The sequence below is a fragment of the Symphodus melops genome (genome assembly GCF_947650265.1).
Source record: "Symphodus melops genome assembly, chromosome: 15".
Classification (NCBI taxonomy): Eukaryota; Metazoa; Chordata; class Actinopteri; order Labriformes; family Labridae; genus Symphodus; species Symphodus melops.
The window spans coordinates 25,101,240-25,119,443 of record NC_136705.1 but is presented as its reverse complement, the minus strand read 5'-3'; the positions used below and the strand labels follow the sequence as shown (position 1 = coordinate 25,119,443).

At 46.4% G+C, this 18,204-nt stretch overlaps 1 protein-coding gene and 1 long non-coding RNA gene across 5 annotated transcripts; one reads left to right on the top strand and one right to left on the bottom strand.

Annotated features, from left to right (window-relative positions):
* Positions 1 to 269: 269 nt before the first annotated feature.
* Positions 270 to 2,051, top strand: LOC306835995. The gene is made up of 2 exons (XR_013780720.1): positions 270 to 1,258; positions 1,311 to 2,051. It is a non-coding gene; the product is annotated as an uncharacterized lncRNA (long non-coding RNA).
* tasp1 (taspase, threonine aspartase, 1) lies at positions 1,978 to 17,713 on the bottom strand. 4 transcript variants are annotated; one of them, XM_079362839.1, is made up of 14 exons: positions 17,407 to 17,713; positions 16,790 to 16,991; positions 16,590 to 16,657; positions 14,570 to 14,638; positions 14,099 to 14,219; positions 13,886 to 13,970; positions 13,728 to 13,807; positions 13,543 to 13,649; positions 11,680 to 11,799; positions 11,087 to 11,165; positions 8,685 to 8,795; positions 6,702 to 6,809; positions 5,755 to 5,828; positions 1,978 to 2,189 (listed from the first exon to the last, which is right to left on the bottom strand). In XM_079362839.1, exons 2-14 carry the CDS (start codon positions 16,947 to 16,949, stop codon positions 2,097 to 2,099), a joined length of 1,275 nt encoding a protein of 424 aa, XP_079218965.1. In that variant the 5' UTR covers positions 16,950 to 16,991; positions 17,407 to 17,713; the 3' UTR covers positions 1,978 to 2,096. The 4 variants fall into 4 exon arrangements, with proteins under 4 accessions (XP_079218965.1, XP_079218966.1, XP_079218967.1 ...); XM_079362840.1 differs by lacking the exon at positions 17,407 to 17,713 and adding an exon at positions 17,312 to 17,378; XM_079362841.1 differs by lacking the exon at positions 8,685 to 8,795.
* Positions 17,714 to 18,204: the final 491 nt, after the last annotated feature.

Genomic DNA, 18,204 nt, shown 5'->3' with positions numbered 1-18,204 from the left:
CACCTCCTCCAGCGACCTTGTGCACTTCTTCCCGACCTGTCAAACTAATTTAGCATGTTTTGATTTGAAAGGACCGAGACAGGCCTGATGTCTTAAATATGAGGCTCTGACAGGGAGGCATCTCCGTCTTCAAACGCTGAATATATCTCACACAACAGAAGCCGGGATCCAGAGCCAGCAGCTGGACAGACTCTGGCCCCAGAGAGAAGACATACTTCCCCCTCTCTTCATTAACGTGCGTGTGTGTGTTGGAGGTAAGCTCAGCACCTATTTTAAAAAGTCATCAAGCTGAAATGTTTCGGTTTGCTCAGCAGCCCTTCAGCAGAATCTTTCCACTTCAGTTCCTGACCAGCATGTAATTTATTCCCAGACTATACATTTACAGAGCTCCACGGTCACATGGTGATATTTATACCGTCTGTTGGAGCGCACGCCGACAGCTCTGCTTATAGAAATGAACGTCTTTCTTTGGGGGAAAAAGACAGTTTGAAGTCAGACGCAGAAATGTAGCAACATAGATTTTTTATTGACTTTTTGAGCAGTGTACAGAGCTGTGCACGTTTTCCCTTAGCTTATACCTTTTTATATTATTTGCATTTTCAAGTACAGAATAAACTAGCTCTGATATGGTTTGTTGAGACTTTAATTCTTGAGGCCTTTGCACACACAGTCCATCTTTCTGGAGGAATTTTTCACCTGTAGATAAACAACAGTTTGCCAGCGGCTGGCAGGATGTTTGTGGCCGGGACACAAAAACAACAACAAGCATCAACTTGGTACATAACAACCTGACTCAGTGTGCAATGGCCTTCGAAATTATTCTCAACTTTTTTTTTTTTTAATTCTCAAAAGCACCATTTAATATCTGAATGCATAAGTAACAGCTTCTCTTATAGCTATAAAATACATGTCTCTGTCAGTGTGACTATAGAAATATATAGATTGTATTTCCTTCTAACAGTCGTGTTTGTTGGTGGGAATAAATGCTGCTACCTGAGCACTACAGCGGCGTGCCAGTGGCGGTGCATAGCTCCCCGTGTCAGTCAGAGAACAGGGGGGGGGGGGTGACATGCATCAGTTCACATCTTTAAACTATCAAAGCAAAGCATTGTGCAGCACAAACTGATGCTACATCAAACAATATGCTGAAGGATTAATAAGGACGTGTTTATGAACATTACTCTTCTTAAAGGGGACAACGTCCTTCATGTGAGGGACGCATCAGTCACTGACAGGAGACGGCACGCAGCATGGACCTGTTCACACTTATACACATGGACATGGACCACTTTTGCTTGTACAGGATGAAGCCAAATTCATGCACCAGGTAACGCCTTCTTACCAAGACTGAGACCAGGTCTCTCTGAGACCAAGACAAGACCAAGACATTCAGGGATTGAGACCGAGTCCAGACCAAGACCATAAAGATGGTTTTTCTTCTTCTCACAGTAATGACCTGAAAATAAACCATCGGTGGGTGTCTTCATTTAAAATCTGGAGTCGGGCCAGTCTCAGACAGAGACCAGACCTGGTCTTCAGACTGAGTACTAAAACACCATATTTGGGTTTAGATGCCAAAGAAAGCAAACGTTTGTTAGTTTTCTCATCTTCAGTCCAAACTGAGGCCATCTCCTGTCGGTGAGACACGGTCCGGTCCGTTGGTACAAAGACAACCCTCTTAAAATCATAAGAACTATCACTTCAAAGTTCTAACAGTCACATCTGTTCAGAAATACAAAACAAGCTGAACGTCCACCCTGTTTTCCTAAATCATAGCTTATGTACAAAAGGAAGGAAGTGAAGTAGGATAAGAGGAACAAAGAGAAGATGGAGCATCAAGTCTAATCCAGGTGACACTGGAGAGATGGGGGCGGGGGGGGGGGGGCATAGAGAGCATGCTGGAGGCAGACTGTGGCGAAGGGAAGTCCTGTAAGTGCACTAAGAAGAACTCCTCCCTGGACCTGTGTGTGTGTGTGTGTGTGTGTGTGTGTGTGTGTGTGTGTGTGTGTGTGTGTGTGTGTGTGTGTGTGTGTGTGTGTGTGTGTGTGTGTGTGTGTGTGTACTGAAGAAGCCCACAAGGAGATGGAGAACGGCGCTCACTCCACCACGCTCATCAGTCGGCACACACCTCCCTCGATGGCCAGACACTGTCCAGGAACCGTCCCCGGAGGTAATCTGGATATGTGCGTCTGCAGGAGGCAAGAAAACACACGGAATGAGAAAAACATCTGAGGAGAGAGTTACACGTCTTCTCCAACAAAGGTTTCTAAAGGACCAATCAGAGAGTTGCTCTCTTCCTGTGTGATCAGTCAGCCAATCAGAGAGCTGCTCTCTTCCTGTGTGATCATGAAGGAAACATGCTGTCAGCATGTCCTCCTTCTAACTTTAGATTCTGCTCCTGAATTCTCTGGATCTGATTGGACCAGAGAAGGTAGGCGGGGCTTTGAAGGCCGTTTTGGACGCCCCTGGGTTTGCCAGATATGAGAGCAGTTATCAGGTGAACAGGTGTTGCAGCGATGGAAGCGGGCAGTGGAACTGCTTCAGATAGAAGTGATTGTACCCGAGCTAAAAAGCCTCTGCATGTTTCTAATAAGCTCCAGCAGCAGAAAGCTGCTCAAACTAGGATCAATGTTGGAGATGAAACATGGAGAGAGGTTAGAACGCAGAAAGCTTTACAGACCCATGCAGAGCTGGCTAAACACTGAAGCTACAGTGTCCACCACATGCAGAGCTGGCTAAACACTGAAGCTACAGTGTCCACCACATGCAGAGCTGGCTAAACACTGAAGCTACAGTGTCTCTACATGCAGAGCTGGCTAAACACTGAAGCTACAGTGTCCATCACATGCAGAGCTGGCTAAACACTGAAGCTACAGTGTCTCTACATGCAGAGCTGGCTAAACACTGAAGCTACAGTGTCCAACACATGCAGAGCTGGCTAAACACTGAAGCTACAGTGTCCACCACATGCAGAGCTGGCTAAACACTGAAGCTACAGTGTCCACCACATGCAGAGCTGGCTAAACACTGAAGCTACAGTGTCTCTACATGCAGAGCTGGCTAAACACTGAAGCTACAGTGTCCATCACATGCAGAGCTGGCTAAACACTGAAGCTACAGTGTCTCTACATGCAGAGCTGGCTAAACACTGAAGCTACAGTGTCCACCACATGCAGAGCTGGCTAAACACTGAAGCTACAGTGTCCACCACATGGAGAGGATCATGATGGACGGGGGAAACACAGCTGTGAAGACGGGGAGTGATCAAAGGTGACTGACTCGCCATGTGGCGATAATGGCCGTCATCCTCCTTCCTCTCTCTCCCCGTCTCTTCAGAGAGAGTCTCTGGCTGCAGCCTCGGGGGAAGACTCGTCCCCTCATTGACCACGCTGACTGAATTGGCCTGACATCACTCGTCCAGTCACAGGAGCCTTCATCTCTCGGCTCGTGACACGGCGCCTGGCGCCCCGAGGGCAGCCGTTCCTGCGATGGGCCATGCACACATGGCAGCACTCTCAGGGGCTATTACGCCTCCAGGACCCCCTTTCCGGGTCGTCTTCCCCCTCCTTCATCTTCCGAAGGTTAGGGTAAAGAAAGCCCGTTTGGCTGTTTCAGCTGCGTGATCATGATGGAGTAAAAGTGACGTGTTAAATCTTTTCCCTCTGATGTTGGAGAGAGACGTCTTCGGACGCACAGCTGGAAAAACAAAAAGAGGCGAGCTGTGCGACTTCATATATTTGGAGAAGTCTGACACTGAGTCTCCCTCAGCGCTTCACACGAGCGAGAGAGCAGGAAGAGTTACTAAAGTAAAGCCGACTAATTACAGCGCCACGCCGTGCTTTGTAAGTCACCGTGGCGAGGATGAGTCGTGAGTGTGGTCAGTGTCACGTAGCCTCACGTGTAAACACTCCACGCAGGCGGCGTTTTCATGTGGCGGCCTTAACCATAACTCGTGTGTTCACGTTGACTATTTTAATGACTCACAAGTGTTAAATAAACGCCGCTCTGCTTGGACCATCAGTGTCCACGCTGGGCGCTGCACGCCAGTCTTGTTGCTACGACAACAGCCGCTGTGCGACGTCGCCGCACACGTTTCAGATTGGTTTTCCCCTTCGACGGTGCCGACATCACGGCTACCATCGGAGGACGCGGGGAGTCATGTGATTGGTTGGGACGGCTGAAGAGAGGAGAGAGCAGCGACTCAAACACGTGACGTATCTGCTGGACGATCTTAAAGTGGCGTTCAAACACGTGGCGTGGAGAAACACTCCTTTAGTTTCCCCGGGATTCAAGAAGGTGGGCTGATGTGTCCACACAAACAGACTGACAGTGAGCCTGTGACTGAAGTGACCACATGACAGGAGCAGGGCGGAGTCACAGTGACCATGAAAAACACAGCTCCATTGTATGTGAGGCAGACAAACAACATTCTTCAGTGATATGAATGTGTCACATTAACACCACACGGCAGGCCGGAGCACAAACGGCCTCTCTGCTTTTCTCTTTTTGTGGTTTCACATTCTTTGCTATTTTTTCTTCATGCGAGTTGGATCATAAAAAACGACATGCACCATAATGGAAGACATTTGTCATGTCGTACACAAAGCAGACAGTAAACAGGAGGCTGAACTGCACACTTTGAGCAGCAGAAGCTTTCTAGTAGTAATGATGATCCTTCACGTCTCTTTCATCCGTCCAATCACCAAGGACAATAAAACAATAGTGCGACTGTTTCAGAAGCGCCGCCGCTGCCGCCGCCTGTGTAAAACACGTCTTGATGTTTCCGATGTCCTCTCCAGTGCAAACACAGGTGAGCAGATGCTCTCCCTCTGCAGAGCGTCAAAAGAATTACGATACAGATCCAACCTTTCCCAAAAACAACATGTGACTGAAAAGGGAGACTAAGCTGCCAGCGCTGTTTGAAAACTGGCCTGACATCCAACACATTTCTCTGGCTGAACCGTTGCATGATTCACTGCTCTCCAGGGTTTATAAAATGCCGTTTGTCAGGAGAAATATACACATTGAAATGTGAGGGATAAAACACTGTGAAAGGAGAGAGGAGCCGACTTGCTGCAGTGTAAATCCTGTCTGACCTCTGTCCCACATCCTCCTGCTACTGTGCATCAGGCCTTTCATGTTCTTATCACAGAGAAGCAGGGGAAGACGGACTCTGACTGGCTGCTCAGAAAGGCCCAGTGGGATGCTGAGAGGAATGGGAGGAATGTGTGCAGAATGGCAGCTGAGGATGTGGATCATCCTGGCTCCGTGCTTCCATCAGACGGCCTGTTACAAACAAACCTCTCGTCCTCATCGAGTTGTTTTTAGAAAGTCGATCTGAAGAGACGGTGGAAGAAGTGTTCACTGGAGCGCCTGCAGGATCAACCCTGGTGTGCACCGCTCCCAGAGCTGCACGGACACACAGTGAGCCCGGGGAGCGAGGTTACATATCTCTGGAGAGCGTCTCTGTTTTTGCCTTCAACACATCTGACGTGCAGACAAACCTCGTCCTTCACTGACTTTACAGATGATGCATCAAAAACACCAAATCTGTCGGCACAGCAGCAGAGTTCTTTAGACTTTCTGATAAATGATACTTGAGCTTCATCGCTATAAGAAGGAGGCGACCTGCTCTGAAGTCAGCACACGATGAGCTTTGTGCTTTTCTTTGCACGCAGACTAAAGTGAGAGAAGGCTGAACATGCTCTGATTGATGTTCGATGGTTCAGAAATGAAAACGTGTCGTTGACTCACCTTTGCTTTGCTGTCTTGGGCCGACATGTAACCGACACACATGCTCTCTGTGGTGTGGCTCCAAAGGAACTCCACTGTGAACGGAAGCACCAAGATATGAACACCTGAAAACATTTCAACTGTTAATCACACTTAGTTATTTCAATTATTGGGGGGGGGGGCACATCACTGACACTACAGGGAGCCTGAAGGGACAAAAAGCACAAGATTCATTATTGCTTTATTTCAGACCTTAGTGACTAACATGTTAAAGTATAAAGGGGGGAGAGAGAGAGAGAGTGAGTGTGCAGGGAAAGTCAGGGAGGAAAAGTTTGGCAGGTGACTCAATGTGCTGAGCTGTGGTTGACTCTGAGCGTGCCCAGTATGGTGAAAATATATGACTCGGAGTCGTGACAGAAGAGAGGAAGAAGGTAGAAGCGAGCTGGAGCTGAAACTCGACTCCGGCACCCGGAGGATGTGGTTGACACGCCGTTTGTTCTCGTAAATCAACACAGAGCCCTTCGCCGTCCGCGGCACTCTGAGGTAGTCCACGCTCTGCTCAAAGGCCACGCTCCGTAAACGCCATCAAACACGGCCTGGACGTCAACCACACAGGGCATACTGTGCACGTTCGGTGCATGATTCCAGCAGGCATCATGTGTGATAGAAATCATGTGAACGGACTGGCCATGAGAGAAAACTGGGCTTGTTTTCTTTTGGAGCGCTCGCTCACTTTTAGGCAGAGACGGCGAGGCCATCACACTCTGGATGCAGCAGTCAGAGCGCCGACGCTGGCCGGCAGGGTCCAGTCCTCAGTGGGAGGTCTCAGTTTGAATCCCAGCTGAAGGGTGTGAAACCAGAGCCTGATTGTGTAAGTTCAAACTGAGACCACCCTCCAGGAGAGCGAAGGAGCCTCCTCCCCCTCCTGCATCACATGATGCTTTTAAAACAGCCTGTTGGTGTCTTACCCAGAATACCCTGAAGATTTTGAGACGGCGGAGCCTCCGCACATCTGCAGCAGCGCAGGACAATGACTCCTCCTAAAGCGCGATCTTCACTGGCCAGGAAGGGCGAGCCTGGACGGAGAAAGGAAACATCACACCTCCGATGAGTTTCTCTCAAATCCAGGAAGTTTGTGTGCACTTGAAATGTCTCCCCCCCTCACTGCTCATTTACCACTCAGTCTGTGCACGCCGTGTTCTGTCAGCGCCACGGTTTCACTCCAACCAACAGCGGCGCTGCCGAACCGTTGCGTGCACGGACTATGTGGAAAAAGGCAGCGACACACTGAATTAACTAATTAACTACTAAACATGAGCTGCTCAATCAAAGGGCGTGAGGCTCTGCCTAAAAAACAAAACAAGGTTGGAATTAATTTATTTTATCTGTTGATTAAATCATATTTCACTCTGTCAGCAGATTATAACTTTCTTCACACCTCTACAACATCATATTTCAATTAAAAGAAAGTTCAGCTACGTTCACGGCCACACCAGTGGAGCTTTGCTGCAAATAAAAAAACAATAAATCAAATCGTGTGAGAAGCTTTGAAGCTCGTTGATGAAACTTCACAGGCCAACGTGAATGAGGTGTTGTGTACGAGAACACTCGAACGCCAAGTAATAAAGGCTTACTATAAACAGCTGTAATTTATACACACTATAACATTTGGTGCAACTGATGAAAATATATTTGTGTCTGCATGCAAACTTTGGTTTCATGCTGTAATGTTTCCTTCACTCCATAAAACTGCAGGACACAAAGTCTTGGAAAGACTCGTCTTGTTGTAAACATGAGACGAGTTCAATCAGAACCTGAAGGAGGCTTGTCCAAACCATGTGCATGATGGGAAATAACCTCAAGAGGAAACGAGTTGTAGTCAGTGACCCAAGAAGATCCCCACTTTGTGCAAAATCTCAGGTTGTGGCTATTTTTCAAAACTTCCTACGTTCTGATTGGTCCAAAATGCCAGCCTGTAAAAAAACCTGAAATCCAGAGTATGCAAAAAAAAAAACAAACAAACAAACAAACGGACTGATTCAGGAAAAATCTACAGAATGCATCAAACCAGTCTTCCTCACGTGCTGTTTACCCACAATGCAAAGTGCCAAATCAGAGGTCGTAATGATGGACAGTAGCGTCCAGCGTAACACAGGAAATAATCACAGTCAGACCACACAAGGATGAAACGGTGGAAGCACACACACACTGAACACGTGACGGCCTCTGTGAGTCATTTGCAAAGATTTTGGTGCAAACAAAAGTGGCACAATTGATCTGTAAATCAGGCCCCGATAATTACTGTTTGAATCCAACAATCCCAGCGCTGCTTTCTCTATAAATAGAAATCTCTCACACTTCTCTCAGTCCTCTTTGTAAGGCGGGATGTATGAATGTGCATCTTGAAAGGAAACAACAGAAGAATTGACTCCAGCTCGTCCAATCGAATCGCTGCTACAGATGTCCATGACAGAGCCGAGCTGGGACGGACTTCTAACAGGAGGCCCAAACAAGGCAGAAACCGCCACATGTTTCCACATGTTCCTCCCTGCTCCGCTCGCTCGTCTCCCAGCGGCCGCTCACAGACGCAGCACACTTAACAAGGCTTTCTGAAACTGACCACTTCTGAGAATATGACCCACACACACACACACACACACACACACACACACACACAATCTTCACATGAACTTTCAACAAAGCAATTATGTCTTCTAAAATGGTCTGTGGTTGTCAGCTGTGATGTGAGGAACATCTGAAGGCTCCCTTTAAACAGTGACAATGATCCATAAATCAGACCTGTCTCATCTCCTTCCATTATTTCCACTTGTTAGCTCATTCCTCGTGTTACACAACATCTGTTTGTCCGTTTATTTCTGTTCATGCATAACTGTGTTTCTTGGCTGATAAACCCGTGTGTATGGAAATGAGCGTGCACGTGGGTGACTCACTGATGAACTTGTTTTGCATAGCCTCCAGAAGTGCATGGTGGGCATCCTCAGACTGCATGGCAGCGGAGCACTCCCTCGCCAGCATGGTGCGAATCAGATGCTCCCCGCAGCCTGAGAGAAGACACACACACACACACACACGTCAGGCAGACCAGGATGCATGAAACAGCAAAGTATCTCACCTTAACCACTTCCAAGTCGACACACAGCAGGTGTCTGCTACTGCTTAAAGGATCAACTTTAAAACACAAGATCTCTGGCAAACAGAGAGACAGATATAAAAGGCCGTGTGCACGCTTACAATTCATCTTTCCGTGATGTAAAGTCTGCACAGACTCGAGACAAGGACGAGGAATCTAAAACAACTAAATAATGTCTGGCAAAAGCTCCTGTGAAAACCCATAAAGACAGAAGAATACAGCCTTGTTGTTTCTGTAAACACAAATGAGCAGCCCATAAAACATCAGGTAACTACAACAAGGCTGAAAGCAGGTCTGTAACTGTGGAGACCGGAGGCCTGGAGCGATCAGAGGCTCTTATTTAACCAGAGCAGAATGTCAGATTGGCCAGGTACTCTGCCTTTTGTAACGTGTTCCCGTAAACCGTTATGTCCCAGGGAACTGAACATGGCAACACAAACAGAGGTTAACGGAAACTGGCGGGAGAAGGCCAGAGCGAAGGAGCAAGGCAGCAGAGGGAAGAAAGGAGAGACGCAGTGCTCATAAAACAAAGAGGCACACGAGCTGCACGTTACCAAACAAGACAAAAAAAAAAAAAAGAGTGACAGGAATAGTGAGGATCATGCTCCTCCTGTCAGGATCAAAATGGCTGTTTTTCTGCGTCTTTTGATGGGAATGCCTTTCATGTTAGGAAATTAAAAACAGGTGCTGTGCTGGAACACACATTGTGCTCTCCATACATACCCATAAGGAAAGATTTTTTTTGTTGTTGTGCAACTTCAAAGGCGAAGCCACTATATGGGAAAACAGGATGAGGTGGAAATGCATGCAGAGCAAAGAGCTCCACTTCATCGGCTGGGATAATTGATGAGCAGGAGATTATCACCTTTAACTGCTCCGATGCTTCATTTAGACTTTAAGAACGATTCAAGAGTGTGAAAGCTGTGGATGTAGATTATTCAGGTCGGTATGAGTATGATACTCCCCCCTCACAGACGGGCTGCTGGTGAGACATTCAGACCAGCAGTGCAAAACGCTGGCTGTCTCAAGTCGTTGGAGCAAATGTGAGTCAAGCTTCGGCCTGTCTGCTCAGATCAGCTCGTCTGCACTGAAACGCATTAGGCTGCACATCAAAAGGTTTTAATGTTCCCCAGAAGCTCTGTCGCAGACGTCTGCACATCTTAAAGAATCGGCCCTAATATAGCAGCTCCATCTGAAACATCAAACCGCCTCCTCGACCCCGGGCAGCAGGAACACACGGGTCCTACTGACGGAGCAGATCAGCCCTCAGGAGGAAGCGCGTCTCCTCTCAGGGTTTCAATCATGATCGGTGCTTTTGTTTCTCTACACGCAGACGCTCTTCTCCTCTCGTGACGTTTGTTAATTAATTCAGGGTGAATACACGGCGATCTTTGGAGCTAAAGGAAGCTTTTAAATTGCCAGCAACATTGCAAGAGAGAGTAATTTAGCTCTCTGCCTCTGCATGAAGAGAAACCATAAATACCATCTTCTGCATCAATCGCTCCTCCTCCCTCCGGAGAGAGAGTGACAGGTGACGGCTATAATTCACATGTGTGTAAGGTCAGGGTTAGGAGGCGGTGAGTGTCAGAGGCAGGAAACAAAACAAAGACATAGAAGATCCACACAGCTACACAGATAACGATGCACTTTCTTTTTTATCTTTATTCCTGCTTCCACGTGTTTCTCTCAATCTGGAAATAAATATATAAACACTCCTCCTACCTATGCTCAATCTTGCAAAGATAAATTCCACATCGTACCATAAAACCAGTTATTATTTAGAATCACAACATTCAAAAATCAGAATCTAAATATCTGCACTTAAAGTCTCTCCACTGCACGCCCGGCAGCTCTCCCTCTCGCTCATATCTCCAGCAGGTGTCCCATGTCAAATGTCACTGAAAATCCACGGAGCTCTGCGGAGCACCTGGCGTGCAGCTGACTAACAAAGAGCGGGGAAATGATGACTCAATCAAGCCGAGGAAGTGACTGATGAGAATCACCCAGCGGGAACGCTTGGAGGTCATCGGAAAGTATTTTTGAAACCTGACTCACTGGGCAGAGTGAAAACAAAAAAAAAGAAGAAGTTTCACATTAAATATCTGTTTCTGTTTCACATCAGCTGAGAAGTAAACATGAGCGCAGAGAGGAGCTGAACACAGTGGCACACATGTTCACAGCTGCGAGGTCGTGTGTGTATACCTGAGGTGCTCACGGCTGTAGAGTAAGGGTTCATGTTGCAGGCGTTCTCCGCCCAGCAGCCACATCCATAATGAGCCGCCTGAGAAAAGAACGCAAAGTCAGGTGACCGAGTTACGATGCGTTTCCATGTTTCTGTTCAGTAAACGCTCAGATAACAGCACATTCATCCTGAGTGGAAGGATGGGTATTAACTCAAGGCTGTAAAGGTGTGAGGTCTGTGAGGTCGTTGTATATGAAGCGTCTCGTGGGCTGTCGTTGCCTTGAATTAAACCAACAGTCCTATAACAGTGCTGTTAACTCCTCCCCCTTTTTTAAAAATAGTTTCTTCAGATTTAGATCAGATCTGACTCTGCTAGCGTCTCCAGCCTGTTGTTAGCAAACTGTCCGCCTGTACAGTATGTCTGTGTGTGTTCATTTGTTACCATGACGACGATACGCCGTGGCTGAGGGCACGATTGTTTCTCACAGTACCCGAGCTGCTCTGAATAATATCTGCAGGGATGTACACTCTGCTTCTCGCTCGCTCTCTCTCTCTCTCTCTCTCTGGCCCTGATCCTCACAGAGATGTTATTCTGTTACATGAACGGGATTACCTGGCCGACCCTGCCGGGATGTTTCATGGCGAGGCCTCCGCTGGACACCGCTGCAGCGACATTCCCCTCCAGGTCCACAACCACGGCGCCCACTGTGTCCAGGCAGCCTGGACCTTTTTCCTGCGTCACAGCAAGGAGAGGAATCACATAACAGAGAAGTTCATCAGGCAAAACACAAGAGGACGAATCCAAACATTCCTGATCTGAAGACGTGAACTCATACATGAAGGGTTCACTCTTCATATTTCATCAACAATGTTGTGATTTCAATCAGCTCTCTTTTCTTTCCTGATTGCAGTTTGCTTTGGAAGCAACTTGTTTGTGAACCGTCGCGACTCAGACGGCGTGATAAATCGAGTTGTACAGGCTAAATGTGCAAACTGGCATCAGGATACACGATCCCAGCTCCCCTCTCCTACCAGAAGGGATTCTTCCCTGAACCCTGGAACTAAAACATTAGAACAAAAAAAAGAATCAAATATGTCTCATCTGTCTTTGGCTCTCCTAAATCAGCCATGTCTCCGGGCTTTCCAGGCCAAAAAGAACAAGAGCCAGCGATTTCCTGTCAGCCCTTATCAGCGTGCATGAGAGAAACCACGGTAAATAATCGCTTTAAAACTTTAAAGACGTCTTTTGTTATGCACTTTAGATCCTCCAAATCAACACTGCAACTTGAATAATCACAAGACAGGTGCGTGCATTGCACCAAAATGAAATGAATGAAACGACTTTTATTGCTTGGCAGAAACACACGAGACATAAAAAGAACATTCTGCCGAGAAATTAAAGCCAGACTCGGTGCGATCTCTCTTTTGTTGTTGGCCGCGGCACGTCTCTTATACAAGACACAAAACTCGCTTGTTCCCCGTTAATTGACTTTTTATGTCCATGGAAGAGTAAGGAGGCGGCGGCAGTAGCTCAGCCCGTGAGGACTCGTGTTGGTAACCGAGGATCGCAGGTGCCAGGTCACTTTCTGAGCGTGGCGCCCTGAAGCGAGGCAACAAACTCCTCCCACCTGCAGCGTGCAGCCCCCTCCCTCTGACGTCTCTCCATGAGTGCATATCCATAAGGTCCTGTGTGTGTGTGTGTGTGAAAGTTCAACAAGGTGCATGTGCAGCACGTCATGTCCACATTCATTTCTTCCCGCACTGAACGGTCGAGAAGTTTGTGTCAACGTGGGAAACATCGAGAATGTCGAGCCACTCAAACCTTCAACTCTCACGGGACAAATATATCCGTGATGTGGTCGTTCGTCACTCGCCTGGGTCAACAAACAATCCCTCGTGGTTGTTAGTCTGTGATTTGTCCAGACGCATCATTAATATCAAAGATTGATTGAAACCAAACAAAATAACTCTGATGTGTTTGACCCCGTTTAACTTGAGTCCCAGACGCACCAACAGAAACTTTCCCACCTTTCTTCTGTCAGACTTTTAACTGCTGTTGACTCAGCTCGTCATCGGGACGCTCTCCAGTTGTGTTCTGCTGAAACTGTTGTCAACACTTCCATCAGTTCTTGTAAATTTTTGTGCAATCTGGTGAGGAGGTTTTCTTCCATTTGCCCGAAGATGAGATCATAACCAGGAAGGCAAATCTTATTGTCTCAGACTAAAAGCTCATTTTGTGTCTTAAATGTCAAATTAAACTTGATGCAGGTTGGATTCGGACCTGCAGTAAGGAACATGAACATGAGGCACAATAAACATCACCCCTATGATGCACCTCCAGGACTCACGCTGACCCACCCCTCTCACCCTGCACATGTCTGAGACCCTCTCTGTGCTCCATCAACCCTTCAAACTTCAACCCTTTCTTCCCCTCAGCTGTCAGCCTCGTGATCAACGTCCCAGAGAGAGCACTCACATGTTCACTTGGTTGTCGTCTCTTCTTCGTCTGCTTCAGGCCGGTGTCCATTTTCTCAGCCAGCTCCATCTTCCTCTTGTTCCTCTTGTAGGCAGATAAGCTGAACTCTGCGGTACAACAAGAACATCTCGAATTAGCCTGATGCAGACGGATCCATGTTTCTGAAGCAGGTCGACAAAACTCACTGGTGGCCATCTTCTCTGACGGGCACGGTGGTATCCCGTAGCTGACGGCCCAATCATGTGCTCCTCGCCCCACTAAAAAGCTGAGCAAAGAGAAATCAATAAAAAGGAGCACATGATGTCACATCAATAGGACATGAATTAATACTTCTGATAATCACCAGGGAGGGATCCTGCCAGCTGAGAGTTTCCCTTTCTGTGCTTCGATCAGCAGACGGTTTGCAACTAACACCGGGTTCTTAATGCCTGGAGGAAAAGTCAGAGTATCACCTTTCCAATCAAACACTCATCAGGATTCAACACGGTGCGAGTGAGTGCACACTTATCACCTGGTGACTTCCACATCATCTGAGCAGTGTTTCATCAACACTCACCACTCAAAGCTCCTACGGCACCGTAATGCAGCGTCTTCCCATCCATGATACTCGCGTCACATTCGATTTCCCCCGACAGATTAAGGTTGGAGCCCATGCCCGCGTTTGTAAACGGAGAGTCCTGAGAACAATTAACAACATGCAGCGTCTGGAATGAAACTATATTTGTAATCAGCTGTGCTGTCGAAGCTGGTTTCTCACAGGAGTGTCGTTCACACAGTTCAAATCTGAGTGAGAAAGGAGGACACTGAGACACTCCACCACTCTTTACCTGAAGCTTAAGATCCCAGGTGAGTGTTTGCTACACTGCACCGACAGCTGCAGAGAACTCATTCAGTGTGTTTGATTCCAAACCGTCACATCATCCAACAGGATGTGCGTACACAAGCTGAAGGCTGGGAAACAATAAAGCTGGTGCAGAACTACGTGTTTTTACTTTACAGAAAGAAACCTGGATCATACTCAACAAACCTCAAGTTCCACCAGCGCTGCAGCCACTGCTTCCACGGCGAGCGCACCCGCTTTGAGCCGATCCACAGCCTGGAGACAGAGACAGAGCTACGTTCAGTTTTCATTGGTCTTTGTAAGTATGAAGAATCGCACGGACAACATGCCGGACAACAGATGTTTTAAGACAGATTCACCTCCATTTGAAGACAGACATTTATCTATCACCGGACCAACAGTAAAGTAAGAGCTGCGGCGGGACCATGAGGTCGTGTTTGAGTGGGAAGGATATAAGGAACGTGCAAAAAGAGAAGGAACAATGAATGAAACCAAATACGCAGAGATAACCTGCTTCAGCAAGCCAAAGAACAAAGACTGCCACGCCAACAGCAGAACGATACTAATAGAGCCAAAGGAAAAACTGGACGGACTTCAGAACAAGAACAACAAAGAGCCGCGGCCGTTCTGCCAAAACACAGATTGGAAACCCACGGAAAATACGACAGCTGTTCACAGATGCTCCCCATCCGACCTGACAACACTGGGAAGATAAAAGCTACCAAGCCGATACGAATTATTAACATTTATCATAAAATAAACGTTTAAAGAACACGTTCCATGTAAGGGTGATTAATTAAAAATAAAAAGAAGCTTCATTTAAATATCAAATATTTGAATTTCCCTCGGGATCAATAAAGTATCTATCTATCTATCTATCTATTATGTACTTCACACAGGAATGGTTTAATTCTGTGTCAATTATTAATTAAAATTTCCCCTTTGTCTGTACAAAGGGATTTTATGTAAGATTTTATTCTGTTTGTCCTGAACCACTGGGTCCATTTCTATGATCAGCTGTTCACAAATCACTGTAGAGAACTACAAGATCACAGAGAACTACAAGATCACAGGAAGAACTACAAGATCACAGAGAACTACAAGATCACAGGAAGAACTACAAGATCACAGAGAACTACAAGATCACAGGAAGAACTACAAGATCACAGGAAGAACTACAAGATCACAGAGAACTACAAGATCACAGAGAACTACAAGATCACAGGAGAACTACAAGATCACAGGAAGAACTACAAGATCACAGAGAACTACAAGATCACAGAGAACTACAAGATCACAGGAGAACTACAAGATCACAGGAGAACTACAAGATCACAGGAAGAACTACAAGATCACAGGAAGAACTACAAGATCACAGGAAGAACTACAAGATCACAGGAAGAACTACAAGATCACAGAGAACTACAAGATCACAGAGAACTACAAGATCACAGAGAACTACAAGATCACAGGAAGAACTACAAGATCACAGAAGAACTACAAGATCACAGAGAACTACAAGATCACAGAAGAACTACAAGATCACAGAGAACTACAAGATCACAGGAAGAACTACAAGATCACAGAAGAACAAGATCACGCAGGAATAAGAACGTGTAAACAACAGGTCTCTTTGTCTCTCTGAGGGTTAGGGTTAGATTGTTGTGATTTGTTGTTCACTCGGTGGCTGTGTTGATGTCATGTTGATAAAGTGATCATTTTTTATTTTGAAACGGACCTGACGTACGTTCTGTGCGTTTCCGGGTCTGACTTCCTCCCAGGCTCGATCTATTCTGTTCAGCTTGACGCTTGCTTGCAGCGCACTGCGTCGAAAATAGATTTGGAGCATATTTGAAAGAGGCTTTTTGCTGACTCTAAACTGTCGGTAGGTGTGAATGTGAGTGTGGCTGGTCGTCTGTCTCTGTATGTCAGCTCTGTGATTGGCTGGTGAACAGTCCAGGGTGTTCCCGCCTCTCGCCCAGTGACAGCTGGGGTCGGCTCCAGCACTCTGTGAGCCTGAACGGGAGAAAGTGTCGTAGATAAAGGATAGCAGCAGATCCTGTTTGATGCTGACCCTGAACACCTCAATGACTATCAGTTTCTATCACGCCGCTGTTATCAGGAAGTATTAAACACACTAAATCCTGCTAACTGTCACCTGCTATTTGTTTTTGAACAAATGAATACCAACAAAAAGTGAACTCACTCTCTGGCAGGCTCTTTTGCACACATGCTTGTACTCCTTGGCCTTAGATTCGGAATGATAACCTGCTCCTACAAGCAAAAACAAGGAGAACAAAGTGACGATAATTCACCTTAATGCTGCATAAAACTGAGTCTGGTAGCTGCCTTCTGTTATTTCTCTTTACTGAGCTTCTTCTCGTACATGATGTTGTTCCCTCTCACCTGCGTGAACTAACACAAACCCTCCAGCCAGTCTCTGCTGGTGGTTCCTGCTGGGTTCCTGTGTTTGGGACCATGAATCGAGGGGGGAGGACGGCGACTGCTCTTCAGCAGGATTCTTTAGACTTTCCATAACCCCCACATTACTCGACAAGCCGATCATGGCCGATCAGACGGTGAGGAGGAATTCATCTTCGTGGAAAACCTGCGAGGGAAAAAGACATGAAATATAGATTATTCATTTTAATGTAAATAAAAAGTGCTAAGGTAGAGCAATCAGTCTGTGTGAAAATACACCCACAAGGATTCAATATGTGATTATTAAATGACGTTACAGTTACTCATGCAGCTAAATGTGAACTATAATAGAAACTACAAGTGTAAGCCTGTAAATAAAATGAGGATATATCCAACACTTCCTGGTCTCATTATGACACCAAGGTTACGTATATCATAGTAAAGTTTATATACATGCATTAATAATTCAGTAAAGTGTTGTTACATGTAATAAAAAAATGATAAAACATCAAAGTGATGGGTTTTAAGTCAAACTGACAGCCTTATGTTTTCGTTAGCTTGTTAGCTAACTGCTAGCTAACACAAAACAAGCTTACACTCACGTGTCCGTTGAAGATGACGCTTCCTGTCACGTGTTCACTTCACGTTAAACATGACAGCTAGACTCGAAAATCTCAGTGAGACTAAAAAAACAAACAACTTTGCTGCCAAACACTTTCACTCCCATGTGCTAACAGCGGCTAGCAGCTGTAGCATAGAGAAGTACTTCCTGGTTCAGCAACGCGTTGCTAAGGAAGTGCGTTCACTCCAAACACCGGCGCACGTGGGATGGAGCTTTAGGTGAAGAAATCACCCCGGTTCTCTGAAGCATAGACTTTTGTCCCAGCAGATGTGGGAGTTCTTGTGTTGTGTGTTCAAACTCAGGATGTACATGTGTTATCTGCAGGGGAAGTATCCTCCCTCACATCCTGATGTTTTGGACTCCATGTGAGGGAGTGGAGCTCTGTCTCTACCTGTGAGATGTCACAGTGGGGACGGAGTCTGTCCTCTGACAGCCAGCTGTCTTTGTCGGGCCACCTCTCTACAGCCAGTCTGTGCTCAGTGAGCCTGTACATCATCAATAAGGTTGATGAGTAAGTGAATGAGTGAGGTGAATCAAGTGAGCTGCTCTCACTGGATGATTTTAAGAGGTTTTTAAACAACTTGGAGACAGACACATTTAGTTGTAGGTGTTTTCCCTAATGAGACAGTAGTTTGTGTTTGGTATTTTTAATGTCCACTGATGTAATTTTTCTGATAACTCATCCGTTTGATTGATTAAAGTGAAGAATATTTCACAAAAAAAGTGCCAAGAATAGGTAGCTTTTTGCCGAGGGCCAAAATCCTGCAGTTCCTGTAGT